The following is an 18,047-nucleotide window of genomic DNA, read 5'->3' on the forward strand; positions in this document are numbered from 1 at the left end:
CTGTCTGTCTGTCTGCCGCATTCTGGAGGTGAGGGCTGAGTGATAACTGCTCGTGTTCTGCTTCTGTCTGTCTCGGTCTCAGTCTCTGTCTGTCTGTCTCGGTCTGTCTGTCTGTGTCTGTCTGCCGCAGTCTGGAGGTGAGGGCTGAGTAATAACTGCTCGTGTTCTGCTTCTGTCTGTCTCGGTCTCAGTCTCTGTCTGTGTCTCTGTCTGTCTGCCTCTGTCTCTGTCTGTCTATCTCTGTCTCTGTCTGTCTGTCTCTGTCTGTCTGCCTCTGCCTCTGTCTCTGTCTGTCTGCCTCTGCCTCTGTCTCTGTCTGTCTGCCTCTGCCTCTGTCTCTGTCTGTCTCTGTCTGTCTGTCTGCCGCAGTCTGGAGGTGAGGGCTGAGTGATAACTGCTCGTGTTCTGCTTCTGTCTGTCTCGGTCTCAGTCTCTGTCTGTCTGCCTCTGCCTCTGTCTCTGTCTGTCTATCTCTGTCTCTGTCTGTCTGTCTGTCTGCCGCAGTCTGGAGGTGAGGGCTGAGTGATAACTGCTCGTGTTCTGCTTCTGTCTGCCTCTGCCTCTGTCTCTGTCTGCCTCTGTCTCTGTCTGTCTGCCTCTGTCTCTGTCTCTGTCTGTCTGTCTTTGTCTGTCTGTCTGCCGCAGTCTGGAGGTGAGGGCTGAGTGATAACTGCTCGTGTTCTGCTTCTGTCTGTCTCGGTCTCAGTCTCTGTCTGTGTCTCTGTCTGTCTGCCTCTGCCTCTGTCTCTGTCTGTCTATCTCTGTCTCTGTCTGTCTGTCTCTGTCTGTCTGTCTGCCGCATTCTGGAGGTGAGGGCTGAGTGATAACTGCTCGTGTTCTTCTGTCTGCAGGAGATTGACGGGATCACAGCCGCACTGGCGGAGGAGCTGTTTCATCGAGGTGAGCTGTGCTCGATTACTATAGACTTACTATGCAGAGATGAACCACAGACTGTTTGTTGAATGTTGTACCCACAAGCCCCTGTTGGACACTTCCAAGCAGACCCATGGTGGTAAGGAGGGACTCTTCCAGGCTGTGCTGAGAAGTAAAGGTTGACTGACGCGGTGCCCACTGCGCACTGGTGCCAGTGGTCCTTCTTTTCTAGTTTCCATATCTTGTCTAAAATGCCTGATGATCTGTGCTTGTACAATTGAACAAGCATTGAAAATGCAATAGGTCTCGCAATAGAAGAGTTTGACATTTTTCGTTTTGCAAATGGATGAGTGACACCTATAGCATTTGGAATGCAACATGTTTTGTATTTACGTGACTTATATGGCAGCTCTGGTCGTTATGCTACATCTCTAGATAGTTTTATCTTTCGCAAATGTGACACCTATTGTAACACAATATGTGTTGTGAGGGTGAGTGAGGGTGAGGGGTTGAGGGTGAGGTGTTGAGGGTGAGTGAGGGTGAGGTGTTGAGGGTGAGTGAGGGTGAGGGTGAGTGAGTGTGAGGGGTTGAGGGTGAGTGAGGGTGAGGGTGAGGCTGAGGGGTTGAGGGTGAGTGAGGGTGAGTGAGAGTGAGGGTGAGTGAGGGGTTGAGGGTGAAGGGTTGAGGGTGGGTGAGGGTGAGGGGTTGAGGGTGAGTGAGGGTGAGGGGTTGAGGGTGAGTGTGGGTGAGGGTGAGTGAGGGTGAGGGGTTGAGGGTGAGTGAGGGCATTGCCCCAGGCCAACTGTTCACACCACTGCTCCAGGCACACAGTTCACAGCATTTGGTCTAGACCTACACTACACATAAGAGTTCACAGCCTGACCTAACATCAAACCAAAATCTACGATGAAGGAAGGGCTTGCGTGCAGGAAGTTGCTTCGTGTTAATACTGGTCTGCGGCTCGCTGCTACTATCTTCGCATTTTTTCCCCTTCATACTTTTGATGTTAAAAGCACGGTCACTTTGAGTAGATTAACATAACATGTATCACTTTCACTAAAAGATCTAAAAGATAGGAGGCACCCTTGGTTCGAGATAAACAGACGAGGTACAATTCTTCTGATAAATGCAGGTTGTATTTTAAATCCAATTAGAAACGAAAACAGTAATTACTGTCCCTTTTGAACTAGTTATTCAGGAAGTAAGAGAAACTTCTGCTTATTCATGTAGCCACAATATTGTTGCTGGTTCGTAAATGGAGTCCCAGAGGCCTGTGCGGGCGCTGTACGTTACCCGTGGCCCTCGGAGAGTAATTACCGCTCTCTGGGGGGGAAGTAGCCAGGATCATTCGAGAAGCCCCGCTTGCAGACCAACGGGTAAACACACGCATACTCTCCTCACGCGCAGACTGTGCGCCCGGCGCCTCATACGCAGGCTACGTACTCTCGCGGAATGTGCTGCGCAATTGGACGCAGTATTTACCACACATTGCCGTGTAAACCTGCTGCAGGGCAGATTTACAAAAAAATCTGTGCAGCAGCCAAAGTTGGTGCGTTGCGCTAGGTGGCGAGAGCAGGCCGACAGAATTGCTAAATAAAAGGAGCTGCTCATTTCTTTCCATGCGCTGGCGCACAAGCATGCTACCTAGCGCCACGCACATGCATAGTGCAAAGGGTTGCATGTGGTGCCAGTATAGGTTTTATTCTGGAAGGGTACGATTCCATTACTAAATCCTAGGATTATAAGATTTTCTTTTTTTATATATATATTTGTCACACATTGGACATGTTGTGTGCAATGCATTATGGCAGACTGAGCTGTGTAACCAGGCTCTGAAATGTATCGCAGACTGTGCCCTGAAATGTATCGCAGACTGTGCTGTGTAAGCGGGCTCTGTAATGTATCACAGACTGTGCCGTGTAATGTATTGCAGACTGTGCTGTGTAATGTATTGTAAGCTGTGTAATATATCGCAGGCTGTGCGGTGTATAGCAGGCTCTGTAATGTATTGCAGGCTGTGCTGTGTAAGCAGGCTGTGTAATGTACAGCAGACTGTGCTGTGTAAGCAGGCTGTGTAATGTACAGCAGACTGTGCTGTGTAAGCAGGCTGTGTAATGTACAGCAGACTGTGCTGTGTAAGCAGGCTGTGTAATGTACTGCAGACTGTGCTGTGTAATCGGAATCTATAATGTATTGCTGGTAATGCAAAAAAAAAAACAAGACGGAGGGCATTGCTGTGGGGAGGGGGTGGAGGAGAAATGCACACGGCGGGCAGGGGAGGGGGCGGAGCGGGGAGAGCGGCATGTGGGTGTTAAGAAGCCGGGGCCTTTTGCTGGTAATGCAAAAAAAAAAAAACAAGACGGAGGGCATTGCTGTGGGGAGGGGGTGGAGGAGAAATGCACACGGCAGGCAGGGGAGGGGGCGGAGCGGGGAGAGCGGCATGTGGGTGTTAAGAAGCCGGGGCCTTTGAAGTGAAGCTAAGCTTCACTTCAAAAGGTGTCGGAGGAATGCGGCTGAGGGAACAGACGGCGATTGCCGCTGAGGGAACTGATGTGCACGCGCTTTTAAGCTCAATGCACATGCGCATTGAGCTTAAAAGTCACGGGCACTGCAAGGAATCGCCACGATCCCTTGCTTGTTAGTTAAAGGTTGTTTAAGCCGCAATAGGCTCGCAAGCTCGATGCGCATGCGCATCGACAGGCGAGACCTAAAAACCTGCACCAAATGGGAAAATGAGGTAATCGGCACTTGAGATCTTAAGCCGCCTGCCCTGGCGCGGTTCAGAGGCGTGAGCGCAGGGGCGGTTCAGAGGCGTGAGCGCAGGGGCGGTTCAGTTTAGAACCCGCCTCCTCCGGCTAGGAGGGATTTGCTGTAAAGGAGCCACAAATGATGCTCCGATGATGAGTAGAGGGGGAGGTTCATGGTCCAGAAGAGGTGGAGGGGATCAGGCCAAGGGGAGTGTTAGTTTCACAACTTGGTTGGTTGAAATTTACAAGGTGTGGCTCTTTGAAGAGACTGAAGTATCTGTGTCCCTCTCTTATCCATCCCCTGCAGCTAGCCCATTCCCTGCAGCTAGCCCATTCCCTGCAGCTAGCCCATTCCCTGCAGCTAGCCCTTCCCCTGCAGCTAGCCCTTCCCCTGCAGCTAGCCCATTCCCTGCAGCTAGCCCATTCCCTGCAGCTAGCCCATTCCCTGCAGCTAGCCCATCCCCTGCAGCTAGCCCATCCCCTGCAGCTAGCCCATCCCCTGCAGCTAGCCCATCCCCTGCAGCTAGCCCATCCCCTGCAGCTAGTCCATCCCCTGCAGCTAGCCCATCCCCTGCAGCTAGCCCACCCCCCTGCAGCTAGCCCACCCCCCTGCAGCTAGCCCACCCCCCTGCAGCTAGCCCACCCCCCTGCAGCTAGCCCACCCCCCTGCAGCTAGCCCATCCCCTGCAGCTAGCCCATCCCCTGCAGCTAGCCCATGTGGAGCCGCTGAGCCTGTGAGGAGCGTGTCCAGCTCCTAAAAGACTAGGCTACGAAGCGAGGCACTTGATGAACCACTGAAACCTTTCACCAATGCCCTGAGGTTGCCTTTGATGCTGGTCTCCAGTTGGCAGTTCGTGCTGGACTGTTCCCATGAGGCACAGGGTAAGACTGATTTGCATATGGCCATGTCTGAACTGGGGTGGCTGAGTGGGCTAAAGAATGGTGATGGATTAAACCCAGATCAGTTGACTGGGGGTGAGTGTTTGATTTGCTCAAACGCTCCGTCCATCATCCCCTTTTGTATCGCTTTATTGGTCTCCAGCAGTGGGCAGCCGAGCTGAGCCGGGAGGGACAAGTCTCTTCTCTTCAGTAGATGGTTTCCAATGCTCGACCAGCTGAAGGGGCTCCGGCGACCGCGGCGGAGCGGGGCACCCTCACATTGGGTAGGAGTCCCTCACGAGGCGGCACTGCATGCAGCGGTGGAACCGGTCCCTGACCCTAGAAAGTTTCATCATATCACCCGCTTTGGATCCCTATGAAACTCCTTCCTAAGGTGAAGCACATTACATGCAGGCCAGCTGCAAACACCCCTGCACTGAGAACCCCATCCTGTGCAATCCAGAAACGGACTCTTTCACAGCCAGTGCCAGCGCCGGGGGACACAAACTCTCATTTTTAAACCCATCATTCAGAAAACCACTGCCTGTGAGGCAATCCTCAGAGGGCCCTGCCATGATCTGGAACTCACTACGAGACGCAAGGGACCTTTGGTGAAGGATCTCTGGGGTGTGTTATACAGGTGCTCGTGAAGACGTCGCGCCACTGTGGGACCCTGGCGTCGTGGGACCCTGGCGTCGTGGGACCCTGGCGTCGTGGGACCCTGGCGTCGTGGGACCCTGGCGACTGTGGGACCCTGGCGACTGTGGGACCCTGGCGACTGTGGGACCCTGGCGACTGTGGGACCCTGGCGACTGTGGGACCCTGGCGACTGTGGGACCCTGGCGACTGTGGGACCCTGGTGACTGTGGGACCCTAGCGTCGTGGGACCCTGGCGTCGTGGGACCCCGGCGTTGTGTCCCGCTAGACTAGAGGTGAGGCCTTCACTGTGGGTGCAGTAGCAGTCTCCATGACTGACCAGACCCCATGAGGAACACTGCTCTTCCCCGCTTGTGTCCCGGGCCACAGTATGTGATGACCCCCTTGTAGCACGTCACTCTCTCCGGATAGCGAGGTCGAACAGTCCAAGGCTCACCTGAGGAGTGGGGTATAGGCCGGATACTCGGTTGTAATTACAAATGGAATTGCATTTACTTAGAGCTCCCTGGGGAGGCGTTGAAGCGCTTTACCACTGCCACTGCCACTGCCACTCTGCCCGGAGCCCCACGTCGGTGGTCAGTCCATTGGTTCTCGGACTCAGCCTTACCTTCTAAAGGAAACCATTCCATGCATTAACTCCAGTTTCTGTCGGGGCTTCAATGCCGCTGTGATCCGTGGGGGGCTTTGGGAGACGCAGGCGCTTGCTGGTATTAATAGATGATGTTGGGTTGCAGCGATATGGTTTCAAACAAGCGAAATGAAGACGCAAGAAACAGCAGAAGGTAGAAAGGAAAGAGCAGTGCACTGAAAATAAGGGAGGGAAACCGTAAACATTTAATTTTGGTTGATTTTCAGGCAGGATTTCGAAGGAGTATAGCAAATGGATGGATGCACTCTTTAAATGTAACCCATAGAAAGGCGGGTGCAAGACTCTAAAACCCAGAAACACCCCCATGGGCACCTACTCCAGAGGATTACTCAATACCATAAAGTATTGTTACAGTTTACGCAAATCGGTTAACACCATACATAAACTACACAATATAATATGGACACGTTATTTAAACACCTGACCGCTTAAAATATCCTAGTCCGTTGATAAACATGTTGCAGTAATCATCATTCGTACATTCATTGCGTGTTTGTGATTCATTCACTGCCTGGTTCGGGGGTGCTGTCCCCGACGCCCCCCTGAACCGCACCAGCCCCACAGAACTGACCAGACCCCCTGTCCTGCAGACTGGATGCTTCTGAGGTCACAGTTCTCCTCAGTCGTACACACTGCCTCGTAGGGGCTGTAGTAAGATTAATGACCAGGGAGTGAAAAATCTACTGCAGCAAAACTAAGATACGCAGTGAGGCCAGAAGCCTGCGGCACCGTCCGTGCCAGAGCTCGGACCCCAGAGAGGATGGTGGTATTAAGACACCTAAAGACAGTGCGCCTCGAAGCCTGTGGACGACTTTACACAGCACTACCCTTCAGGGCTAAGGAACCGGATGAATGTGTGAATTGCACCGCTTGGATGCCAGTGCCTCGTGCTGATTACCTTTAGCATTGGACCTCCGACACGCGGTGCTATGCAACTCAACTATCCCCAAACTGCCCCGGTCCGCCCACCCAAACAGCTGAAGCCCCTCATACTTGGCACGCTTGTGGCTCTGGTGGTGTCTGGTTATGGCTACCTGGCGTCTAAGTGCAGTCACTGGAGTCCAGCTGGTCTAGGACTGTAAGCCCGAACTCACTGGTCCTGGTGAGCAGTTTCGGGTGGCGTGCCACCCATGGGACAGTGGTGTCCAGCCCTGGCACCGGGCTGGCAAGGACAGAGCTGGAGGCTGTGCATGTCCTGGGCTCAGGATGAGGGAGTCACGTGGCTATCTCAGCAGCTTAGGGTAGAACCAAGACTCAAACACTCTTGAAGGCAACTGGAGGACCCGCCTGGAGGACCCCACCTGGAGGACCCCACCTGGAGGACCCCACCTGGAGGACCCCACCTGGAGGACCCCACCTGGAGGACCCCACCTGGAGGACCCGACTGGAGGACCCGACTGGATGACCAACCTGCAAGACCCACCTGGAGCACCCACCTGGAGGACCCGACTGGAGGACCAACCTGCAAGACCCACCTGGAGCACCCAACTGGAGCACCCACCTGGAAAACCCACACAGTTGGCCCCCCACGCAGATCCGGACGCCGCAGCTGCCTCCATGACGTCAGGATGGTGTGTCGCGCATCCTCTGGGCCCTGGTCGCTCACTGTGGTGGTACCTGGAGTTTAGCCCGTACTTCTTAGGAGCCCCAATGGGCACAAAGATGCCCTCGTGTCAAGAGCCTTAGTACGGAATGAAAATGTTTGACTGTTGATGTGAACAAGTGCCCTTCGGGGAGTGACTAACGGGTCAGCCAATGGAGGTGCGGCTAACACTTCAAACAACTGGACAGAGGTATCCTTAGATCCAATAATAGAAAATAGAGTAATGAATTATGCACTTTATGCGGATTGGTCAAACCAGGCAGGATTGAACACACGTTTTAGTGGATCTGACCATGTTTGCAGAGCACTGAAAGGGATCTTTAAAAACAGCAGATGGATGAGTGAGCCAATCAGATGGTTGCGTTGTCACCTGTTAGTTACTCTTCCAGGAATCCGGGCTCATCTAAATGAATATGATCTAGTTTTCTGAGCGCCTCATACGGATCAGTTCTCATGAGATCCTGGAGCTACAACCACCAGGCCAAATAAACCTGTCAAAAAGGTAGTTGTCATGAAATAACTTTGCAACGCAGTGTCCCAGCATGCAAAGGATGCAAGCATCCTTCAGGGCACGAATGGGAACCCAAAGCAGCCCTGGCAAATGTCAGGCCAGCCCCCGTGCGGTGCATAGTGAGTGGGCCTGACCACTACAATGGGGGTTTGGTGGGTCCCCTCTCCCCCCTTCAAAAGACAATTTGGACTAAAATCATGCATTCTACAACACGTTTGTCATTATATGTCAAATTGTATTGGCTTTTAAAGCATAGTAAATGATGACCTTATTGTGCACCAGAATACAACCATCTTTGTTGGGCCCTTCAATGATTCCCTCACCATCACCGTCCAACAGTGGCCCTTATCGCTCCGTAGCCTCTCTCTCACATGCATTTCATTTGTTTCATAGCATCTCTCATACCAGAGTAGGGTGTTAGAGCACCTTATATCACACACATACCACCTGTGAATGCCCACACTGCTACCTTCTGTGAATCTACAGCCTAAACCTCTGCCTCCTATGGCTCCTTCACCCTCATGCCTGCCTACTATGACTCCGCTGCCTCTTGTGAAACTACTGCCCACACCGCTGAATATATATATATACCTTATTTTCGCATGCGTTTACAAAGCATGTGTGAGAAGTTGGCCTGATGTGCAGTGTTCACTATTCTTAGTGATCACTGTATATCAGTCCAGACAACCCTTATTGATGATTGGTTGTAAGTCAACCTGATAGACCAGCTATCCTAGTAGCATGGATACGAGCAGTCTAAGGCTAAGACTCTAGAGGGCGTGTTAAGCCAGCTGTTTTACCATCACATTACCCCTTGAACACCCAGTGAAAGGACACCACACAAGTTGTTATGAAAATAAACAGTGTATTTATTAGAATCACAACAACCCTGTACTCTTTATGAGGACAGGGTGGGTAAACACACATTACAACGCATTTTTTACAACGCACTACCATTACAACGGGACTTTTACAACGCAAATACTATTACAACGCATGTATTTACAACGCAGTTTTTTACAACGCAGGTACTTTTACAACGCATACCATTACAACGTAAGTATAAGTAAGTATATAATTATATTTAAAATGTTATATGTTAGTTTTTTTTTAAAGGGGTATTTTTAGGGTTCAGGGTCAGTTTTGGGATTTTGGGTAAAAGGGTATTTTTAGGGTTCAGGGTCAGTTTTCAGTTTTTGGGTAAATGGGTATTTTTAGGGTTTAGGGTCAGTTTTCAGTTTTTGGGTAAAGGGGTAATTTTAGGGTTTAGGGTCAGTTTTCAGTTTTTGGGTAAAGGGGTATTTTTAGGGTTCAGGGTCAGTTTTCAGTTTTTGGGTAAAGGGGTATTTTTAGGGTTTAGGGTCAGTTTTCAGTTTTTGGGTAAAGGGGTATTTTTAGGGTTCAGGGTCAGTTTTCAGTTTTTGGGTAAAGGGGTATTTTTAGGGTTTAGGGTCAGTTTTCAGTTTTTGGGTAAAGGGGTATTTTTAGGGTTCAGGGTCAGTTTTCAGTTTTTGGGTAAAGGGGTATTTTTAGGGTTTAGGGTCAGTTTTCAGTTTTTGGGTAAAGGGGTATTTTTAGGGTTCAGGGTCAGTTTTCAGTTTTTGGGTAAAGGGGTATTTTTAGGGTTTAGGGTCAGTTTTCAGTTTTTGGGTAAAGGGGTATTTTTAGGGTTCAGGGTCAGTTTTCAGTTTTTGGGTAAAGGGGTATTTTTAGGGTTCAGGGTCAGTTTTCAGTTTTTGGGTAAAGGGGTATTTTTAGGGTTTAGGGTCAGTTTTCAGTTTTTGGGTAAAGGGGTATTTTTAGGGTTCAGGGTCAGTTTTCAGTTTTTGGGTAAAGGGGTATTTTTAGGGTTTAGGGTCAGTTTTCAGTTTTTGGGTAAAGGGGTATTTTTAGGGTTCAGGGTCAGTTTTCAGTTTTTGGGTAAAGGGGTATTTTTAGGGTTTAGGGTCAGTTTTCAGTTTTTGGGTAAAGGGGTATTTTTAGGGTTCAGGGTCAGTTTTCAGTTTTTGGGTAAAGGGGTATTTTTAGGGTTTAGGGTCAGTTTTGGGAATTTTAGATAAAGGGGTACAAAAAAAAATAATATAAAATTAAATATAAATTAAATTAATAAAATTAAATTAATTTAAATTAAATTAAATTAAATACAATTACATTAAATATAAATAATTTTAAATAATATACAATTAAAATAATTATATATACTTACCAATACTTACGTTGTAATGGTATGCGTTGTAAAGGTACCTGCGTTGTTAAAAACTGCGTTGTAAATACATGCGTTGTAATAGTATTTGCGTTGTAAAAGTCCCGTTGTAATGGTAGGCGTTGTAAAAGTATGCGTTTTAACATCATATATCCACAGGGTGCTAAGCACACAACAAAACTCTTACGAAAATACTTAAGTTAGCACAGTATACACAAATGCCCGAGGGGCACGAAAAACCATATACTCTGAAAGTGGAATGCGAAATTACTAGCAGGTAAGTAACGATTCTCAGAGGCTTTAGAAACGCTAGGCCTACAATACTGAACACTCAGGTTAGGAGCAGGAGGCCTAGGGACACCACGTGCAGAGTGGGAACTCTCACGCGTAAGGCGGGAAAAAGCCTATGGAAGCTAGTATTCACAAAGTTAGTGTTCTCGGGCGAACCCGACTAGGTAGGTCAAAAACGAAAGTGGATTTGGACCCTTGGATAGTGAGGCTATGCTGAGGCACCGAAATGCCGAAGTTACCTAGCCCAGGGGCTGCGGCTGCATAGGTCTGAAAAGACGTCGGGATTCTTCGTTGACGAACCAGGAGCCTGAAGGAAAGGAGTTGCTGGCAGGCGACCAGTGAAGATTGTTCGAGTGATCCAAGCCTGGATCGAAGATGGATGACACCTGAAAGCAGAGGGGACCAAGTTCGTGACTACTAGCCAGTAGTCAGGTGGCACCAGGAGGGCACCGGATGGTAGTCACCCCGACTAGGTGAGTGGGCGACGCTGTGCTCTGCAGTCTCCCGGACCAGGAGGCGTTGTCGGCAACCAGGATGGAGGTACGAGCTGTCCCACAATGGATGATGCTGTCGACGTCGCTGGACCCAGGATTGGGGCAACAAGTCTTGGCAAATTCAAGCCCACGCGGTGGACCTAAAATGGCGTCTGGAGTGGACCAGGAGGGTCCGGGGTGCTCCTCTCTTGGAAGGGAGCAAGGGCCAGTCTGGAGCAACCAGACCAGCAGCAGTGATGTCGTCGGGCGTCGTTAAGAAGGCCACAAGCCAACGGGCTAGTAGCCAAACAACGCGGTGAGCAGTCGAAAGCAGAAGGGCCCCACGCAGATCGTGGAGATGCTGGGAGGCTGAACTTCGGTGCTGGGGCTGCTCAGGGTCGGGGCTTCTCGGACCCCAAAGCACTCACCAGAGGATCCCTCGGCGGTCGTGCTGGAAAGAAGTCGTGCAGTCTTGAAGATGGCCGGTCCCTCGAGGTCTCGTCGCACCCACGGTTCTCAGCTTTGCTGCAGAGGTGGGTAGAGGTCAGAGGTGCCAGGGAAGCCGGTTCTCGTCGAGCTGGGCAGTCGGATTCCGGAGGAAGGACGTGCAGCAGACCGCAGTGTTCTTGATGGTGCCTGCGGATGCAGGGTGACTACTCCTTAGTCACAAGGGAGAATCTTGAAGAAGAAATCTTGATGTCCTTTCGTAGAAAGTCGTGTCTTGATTCCAAAGATGATCTAATTTGGAAGGGGGCCTGCTCCTACCTTTATCTGGGAAAAGGGGGCTGGCACGCGACTAAGTCCTGCCCTATGGGTGGGACCAGGAGGGGGGTGGTTACACCCCCTTCCTTGGCGGGCTTTTCCCCAGCTCAGGGTCTGGAGTGTCCCTGGAACTGGTTCAAGCCGGCCTATGCACAGTGAGCACCGGGGTGCCACTTGCAGTCACCTTCCTCTGTAGCCCTGCCTACCTAGAATACACAAAACCCTGTCTGGGACGGTGCTGGCACCGCCCCTGGCAGGAAACCCTTTGTCCTTGCCTCCTGCTCTGGGAGGACTCCCAGCAGCAGGAGGGCAGACTTGTGTCTCGGTGGCAGCATCCATTTTGTGGAGCTAAGGCTCTGTTTGACTTTAACCGGGGTTACAGGTTACATACATGTCGTGTCCCTCTAGAAGGGTGGAATGCTAACCCCGTCGCCAGAATTGGCGAGGGGTTAGTATTCCAATTCGTATGACACCTTACTCGACATGTTTTGATAAAGCGATACCAGAGTTGGCATATAACCGCGAGGATTATAATGCACTTAAGAGTATATGGTATGCGTTATCATGGAAACGGCTAAGGGATGGATCCCGAAAGCCGCAGACAGGCTCAGCTCATGCCAGAGCACTATCTCACACGATTCCAAGCACTCTGCCTCCAGGATTGTTAAGGCCTGCCATAGGAGTGACTGATAGGAGATCTGTGTGTCCATTTTTAGGGTTAGATATAGGTATACTATATCTAAAGCAAAGGGTGATTACACCACCTTGCCCCAGCTGTCGTGCAGCCAGTTGTGTCAGATCTGGATGGCCAGCCAGGGGTGGCATAATACATGCTGCAGCCCCTGGTAGGTCCTGGTTACACCTATGCCCTGGGTACCTAAGGTACACTGTACAGGGACTGATAAGGTGACCCAGTATCCAATTAGATATGTACCTAGGGTACATGGAATCCATTTTACAGAGAGAGCAGTAGGCCTGGGGTCCTGGATAGCAGGGCCCCAGGTCAACTAAGTCAGAAAACCAGCAAAACACCAGGCAAAAAGTTGGGGGCAACCATAGTCGGGGATCTACCTTCCTACAGCATGCCACAATGCGGTCGTTACGACTGTGTCGTTGTTTCGCATAACGTTACAACGGAAGTCGGAACAACGACTTGCTGTAGGGGGCGCTGGATGTTGGAATAGTATAATTTACTATTCCAACTCCAGTCTGTGCGGACGCTAGGGAAGGTGTTGGATTTTAAATCTAACACCTTCTTCCCCCTCTACGCAAGTCGTTTTTCTGACTTGCGTTGTAACGGTATACGAAATAACAACGCGGTCGTTGTTACGACTGTGTTGTTATGGCATGCGTTGTTCCACTTGCGAACTAAACGCTGTTTACCCACACCATTGCCTCCTGTGAATCTACTGCCCACACCTCTGCCTCCTGTGAATCTACTACCCACTCACTGACACTCTCCGAGGACATCCCTCGGGACGCCTGTAAGTTCCGCAGCAATCTTGAGGCTGTCGCAGGGGGCAGGACTGCCAACTGTCTCCAGCTTAACGCCAGCAAGTCTGAGATACTGCTGGTGGGGAGAGACTCCGGGCTGTGGAGTGAGCTCTGGTGTCCTGCCTCGCTGGGGCTGTCACCTGCCCCTATACAGGTGATAAAAAACCTGGGGGTTTGGATTGACAATGCCCTTGGCTTTCGTACCCAAACCAAGAAGGTGCAGGGACTTGCTTTGGGATACTGCGGGGCTGAAACCACTGTTGGGTTTCTTTGATTGCCCCAATCAGGCAGGTTATCGTCCAGGCTTTGATTATGTCAAAACTAGACTATGCCAGTTCCCTTGAATTTGGGGGCCCACCTGTCTGAAATTGTCAGACTCCAAGGGGTTCAGATTGTGGCGGCCCGAGCTCTCCTTGGCCTGCCTAGGAGGTGTACTACTTCTAATGCCATCCGTCGCCTCCATTGGCTGCCTGTGGCCAAGCACATAGGATTCAAGGCCCTCTGCATTACGCTCAAAATCCTGAATTTTTCATCTCTTGGTAACCTGGCCAATCTGCATGCTTTCTATACCCCCTCCCGCCTTCTTCGTTCTATGGGACAGAATCTTGTGGATGTCCCCAGGGTGTGGAGGGTCCGTGCTGGAGGGCGCTTCTTCCGTGTGTTGGCCTCAAAGCTCTGGAACACGCTCCACACTTCCATCCACAGTATAAAGACCTTTTTGCCTTTCCGTAAAGCTGTCAAAACAATCATCTTCCCTCTGTTGTAAATTGCCTTCTGGCCACTAGCTGTGCAGTTTTCTGCCACCAGTGCCAGGACGCCCCTTTGCTGGGGCAGCCGTGTGCTCTATAAGCCATCATAACATAATGTAACATAACCTCCTGTGAATCTATTGCCCACACCACTACTTCCTGTGAATCTACTGCCCACACGACCGCCTCTTGTGAATCTATTGCCCACACCGGCACCTCCTGTGAATCTATTGCCCACACCGGCACCCCTTGTGAATCTATTGCCCACACCTCTACTTCCTGTGAATCTACTGCCCACACGACCGCCTCTTGTGAATCTACTGCCCACACGACCGCCTCTTGTGAATCTATTGCCCACACCGGCACCTCCTGTGAATCTATTGCCCACACCGGCACCCCTTGTGAATCTATTGCCCACACCACTACTTCCTGTGAATCTACTGCCCACACGACCGCCTCTTGTGAATCTATTGCCCACACCACTACTTCTTGTGAATCTATTGCCCACATCGGCACCTCCTGTGAATCTATTGCCCACACCGGCACCCCTTGTGAATCTATTGCCCACACCACTACCTCCTGTGAATCTACTGCCCACACGACCACCTCTTGTGAATCTATTGCCCACACCACTACCTCTTGTGAATCTATTGCCCACACCAGTACCTCCTGTGAATCCACTGCCCACGCCTCTGCTTCATGTGGATCCAATCCCTCTACTGATGGAGGTCAGGCTAAGCTAAGAGTAGTGGACAGCAGGGAATCTAAGTACCTGATGGGGAGGCAGAGCCCTCTTCACTGCCCTGTGAACATATTGAATAATTTTTCAATATTTGCATCGATGTGATATGAAGGTTGTGAAATATTTACATTAGTTAGCAGTGAGGAATTAGTAAATGAGATGCTTACCCCTCGAGTGCTGCATCTGAAGCTCACTTGATAGGGAGGGCTGGGTGTGGGGCATGTGGTCGGGTTTATATGTGAGTGTGTGTATGCGTACGCGCGTATTTGTGTGTGTGTGTGTGTTTCCGCGTGTGCATACATGTGGGATGGTGTGTGTGTGTGTGCCTGTGTTTCTCTCCCTTTCTTCAGACCTCTTCTCTTTCTCTTCTAGGCGAGCAGTTGCTTTTGGCGGGCGAGGTGTTCAGCATTCGCCCACTTCAGTTGTACGCAGTCACCCAGCAGCTGCGCCAGGGGCGACCCACCTGTGCCAGCGGAGATGCCAAGACCGATCTGGGCCACATCCTGGACTTTGCGTGCAGACTGAAGTACTTAAAGGTGTGTACCCTCTTCGCGCTTGCTTTTAATAATGATCTGTGTAGCCTGTGGTCCTGAGATGTGAGTAAAGGCGGTCACTGGACCTTCACACCTGTTTGTGTGCAAGTCAACAACTTAACACGGAGAGTCGAGCCAGAGCCGAGCCAAGGGTCTGTTGGGCTCTAAGAGCCCGGGGAGGAGCCGAGCCCTGAAAATGTTTGCCATGTAAACCGTGCTACAAGCACAGAGTCAAAATATGATGAATTCACTTTAAAAATGTCTGTTCTTTAACCTGTGGATGGGCTTCAGTACCTCAGGGTATATCACTGCATTGAGAACTGTTTATTAAAACTGAAAAACAGATACTCTGTGAGCAAAGCTTACAAATGAGGACACTACATGGGGTCACTTCAGAGCTGAGCATGAGATGCTGACAAGCAGACAAACCAAGGTATGTGGGAGACGGGAAAAGCATAGTGCATGCGACCCCTACGGACACGAGGACCGAGCTGACCAGCTCGCCCTCTTTGCTGTGTAGAGTGGGGTCTGTTTCTTAAAGCAGAAGCCAAAGGCGTGCGCAGCACAAGAATCGCAAAGTTCACCTACAGGATTGAGCTCTTTTAAAGAAAATACCCTTGTGGTCTGTAACTGTGAGTAAGACCGCAGGAGTTGCACCGACTTCGAAGTAATCCTATTTAATAGGGAATTGTTGAAATGAGGCACCCCTAATCTATGAAGATGAGTACCCCTATGCGATAACCTCTCAATAAAAGCACGCCCCACCTCTCCAGTGCGCTAACGCTGCTCAAATCCTGCGTCTTTGTCTTCCTACTGACACTCCATCCGTACAGCAAGCCAAAGTCCCTGTTTGTAACTGGCTGTCGTAAAAGAGAGCGCTACATGTTGCAAACAAACCTAACATAGAAGAGGCGCAGCTCGTGGCATGGAACTAGATGGACTGCTTAATTTGCTTTCATGTTTTTTGTTGGCAGAGAGCCCTCGCCTCCAAAGAACTGTACAAAAGTGCCACATCTTATGTACTCATTTACACATATGCATATTTGTATTTTTAAAAAGGAGAAAGTTACAGATGCCGAAGATCAACCACCTTAACCGTGCTGCAAGGTTGGGCTGCTGAAGGTCTGGTGATTCGCTAAAGCAACAAGCAGCGAGGGGAATTCTCACACTTTGAAGTCAGAGAAATTTGAAAAGGCCAATAAAATAAGAGCAGTGTGGGCTTCTAAATTAATTAAATAACCTTTGTTTACACACACTACCGAATGCTTGAAAAATGCCAAATGCTGAGAGCTGAGCTAAATAAAACTACATTCCAAAAATACGAGCCGATCGAAAAGCAAGCTGTTTGGGCTTGTAAAGTAATTAAACAGACTGTTTACACACAATACCTTATGGTTGAAAAATGCCATCAGCTGAACACAAGCACAACATTCCAAAATAACGAGCCGAGACACAAAAAAAGAGTCTGCCAAAACTAAAATAAGTAAACCGAAGGGAACGAGTACATGTGATCGGGCCAGTCTCCATGGGAGGGAACCAAACAGTAAAAGGAGGGACAAATGAGAGCGATGCACCACTGAGAAGCAAGGATATCCGAAAAGCACACAGAAGAACAAATGAAAAACGATGAGCGTGCTTGAAGTCCATAGAGTAGATGCAACATGTCTTGAAGAGACCGTGCACGCGCTGCCTAGGCGCGACCTAACCAGCCACACTGCCCCATCCCCAAAGAACTGCCTGTGATCAGGGACAGCCCGGTCTGTACACAAGAAACTAGGAAAGCTACAAGAACATCTCCGCAACGGATTGGAGTACGCGGACAGAGCAAGGATTAAGCGGCGACAGCTGCTGACTTTGGAACATGGGACGGGGGTCTGAATCCCAGCCTTGGAGCTTGTCTCGGCATCGTTGATTCTCCGCAAATCACTTCCTCTCCCTAAGAATGTGAAATCTAATGCTTGAATTACATTTGTGTAATCCCTACTTTGGGTGTGTAACCTAGTAGATGGCCTCCCATTCCACCCTGGTCATCTGCAGCACTTCTACTTCTAGCTAGGTTTGCACTACATGAGCACCAATAATTACATAGTTACTGTATTATAGCCTTAGAGCTTGACGTGGCGCGCTCTACCTGCCATTAAAGGCCCGCTCCAGAGTTAAAGGCCCGAGCCAAATGCGGGGACCTTTAACAAGGGAGCGGACCTTTAATTGGCCGGTAGAGCCCGATACGGAGGGCTCTGGGACAGTTAGAACTTACGCCCATAGAGGGCAGAACGTTCTAATTTGTAACACAAAGGCCTCACGGGCCGGAAGGGATTTAAAACCCCTCGGGCTCACGAGGCCTTTGTTAAACATTGGCATGTTTGAGCTCCGGGCTTCTACCAGCCATTAGAAGCCCGCAGCACTCCTTCCCTTAAATGGAGCTCTCGGCATTACAATCTTCTAATTCAGCCTCCTTCAGACATTCGCGCCTTTGGCTCAGGAACCTTCAGCCATTAGACAATGTCGATGAGAGTTTTGATGTGCCCCTATGACTTATTTTTGTGTCTCTTCCTTTCCTATGGGTGTTTGGGAAATTCCATCTGCTCCCTTTGTAATGCATAAGTGTTCATGTTACACTGGCAGTGCACGTGCTGGCATTACACATTCATTCTTTCTCATCCATGCATAGTATAGACAAGAAAACCCGGTTTCAATTGTGCAGCGAATATTTTGTAACCTATCTTTTCACTCTCCAGTGAACTGCGTAAAGCACTCCACCTTTAACACTGCAGCGCCATCTAGAGGCTGCATTCCAAAGTGCACCATTCTTTGCCTGTCCCCTGGTAGTGGATTGGGCTGGCTATCCATAACACTGCAAATTTTTTGTTTTTTTTCTGTT

General features: G+C 50.1%; 1 protein-coding gene across 5 annotated transcripts in view; it reads left to right on the forward strand.

The window, feature by feature from the left end:
• NISCH (nischarin) overlaps window positions 1–18,047 on the forward strand; it is a 186,180-nt gene that overhangs the window by 21,362 nt on the left and 146,771 nt on the right. For all 5 annotated transcript variants that reach the window (XR_013601160.1, XM_078661890.1, XM_078661891.1 and 2 more), the window contains exons 4-5: window positions 852–900; window positions 15,006–15,169. Coding sequence is in view for 4 of the 5 variants with exons in the window: in XM_078661890.1 (XP_078518016.1) it covers window positions 852–900; window positions 15,006–15,169 (213 nt within the window). In the remaining variant the exon portion in view is untranslated. The remainder of the gene's footprint in view (window positions 1–851; window positions 901–15,005; window positions 15,170–18,047) is intronic.

The sequence above is a fragment of the Lissotriton helveticus genome, chromosome 9, assembly GCF_964261635.1.
Source record: "Lissotriton helveticus chromosome 9, aLisHel1.1, whole genome shotgun sequence".
NCBI lineage: Eukaryota > Metazoa > Chordata > Amphibia > Caudata > Salamandridae > Lissotriton > Lissotriton helveticus.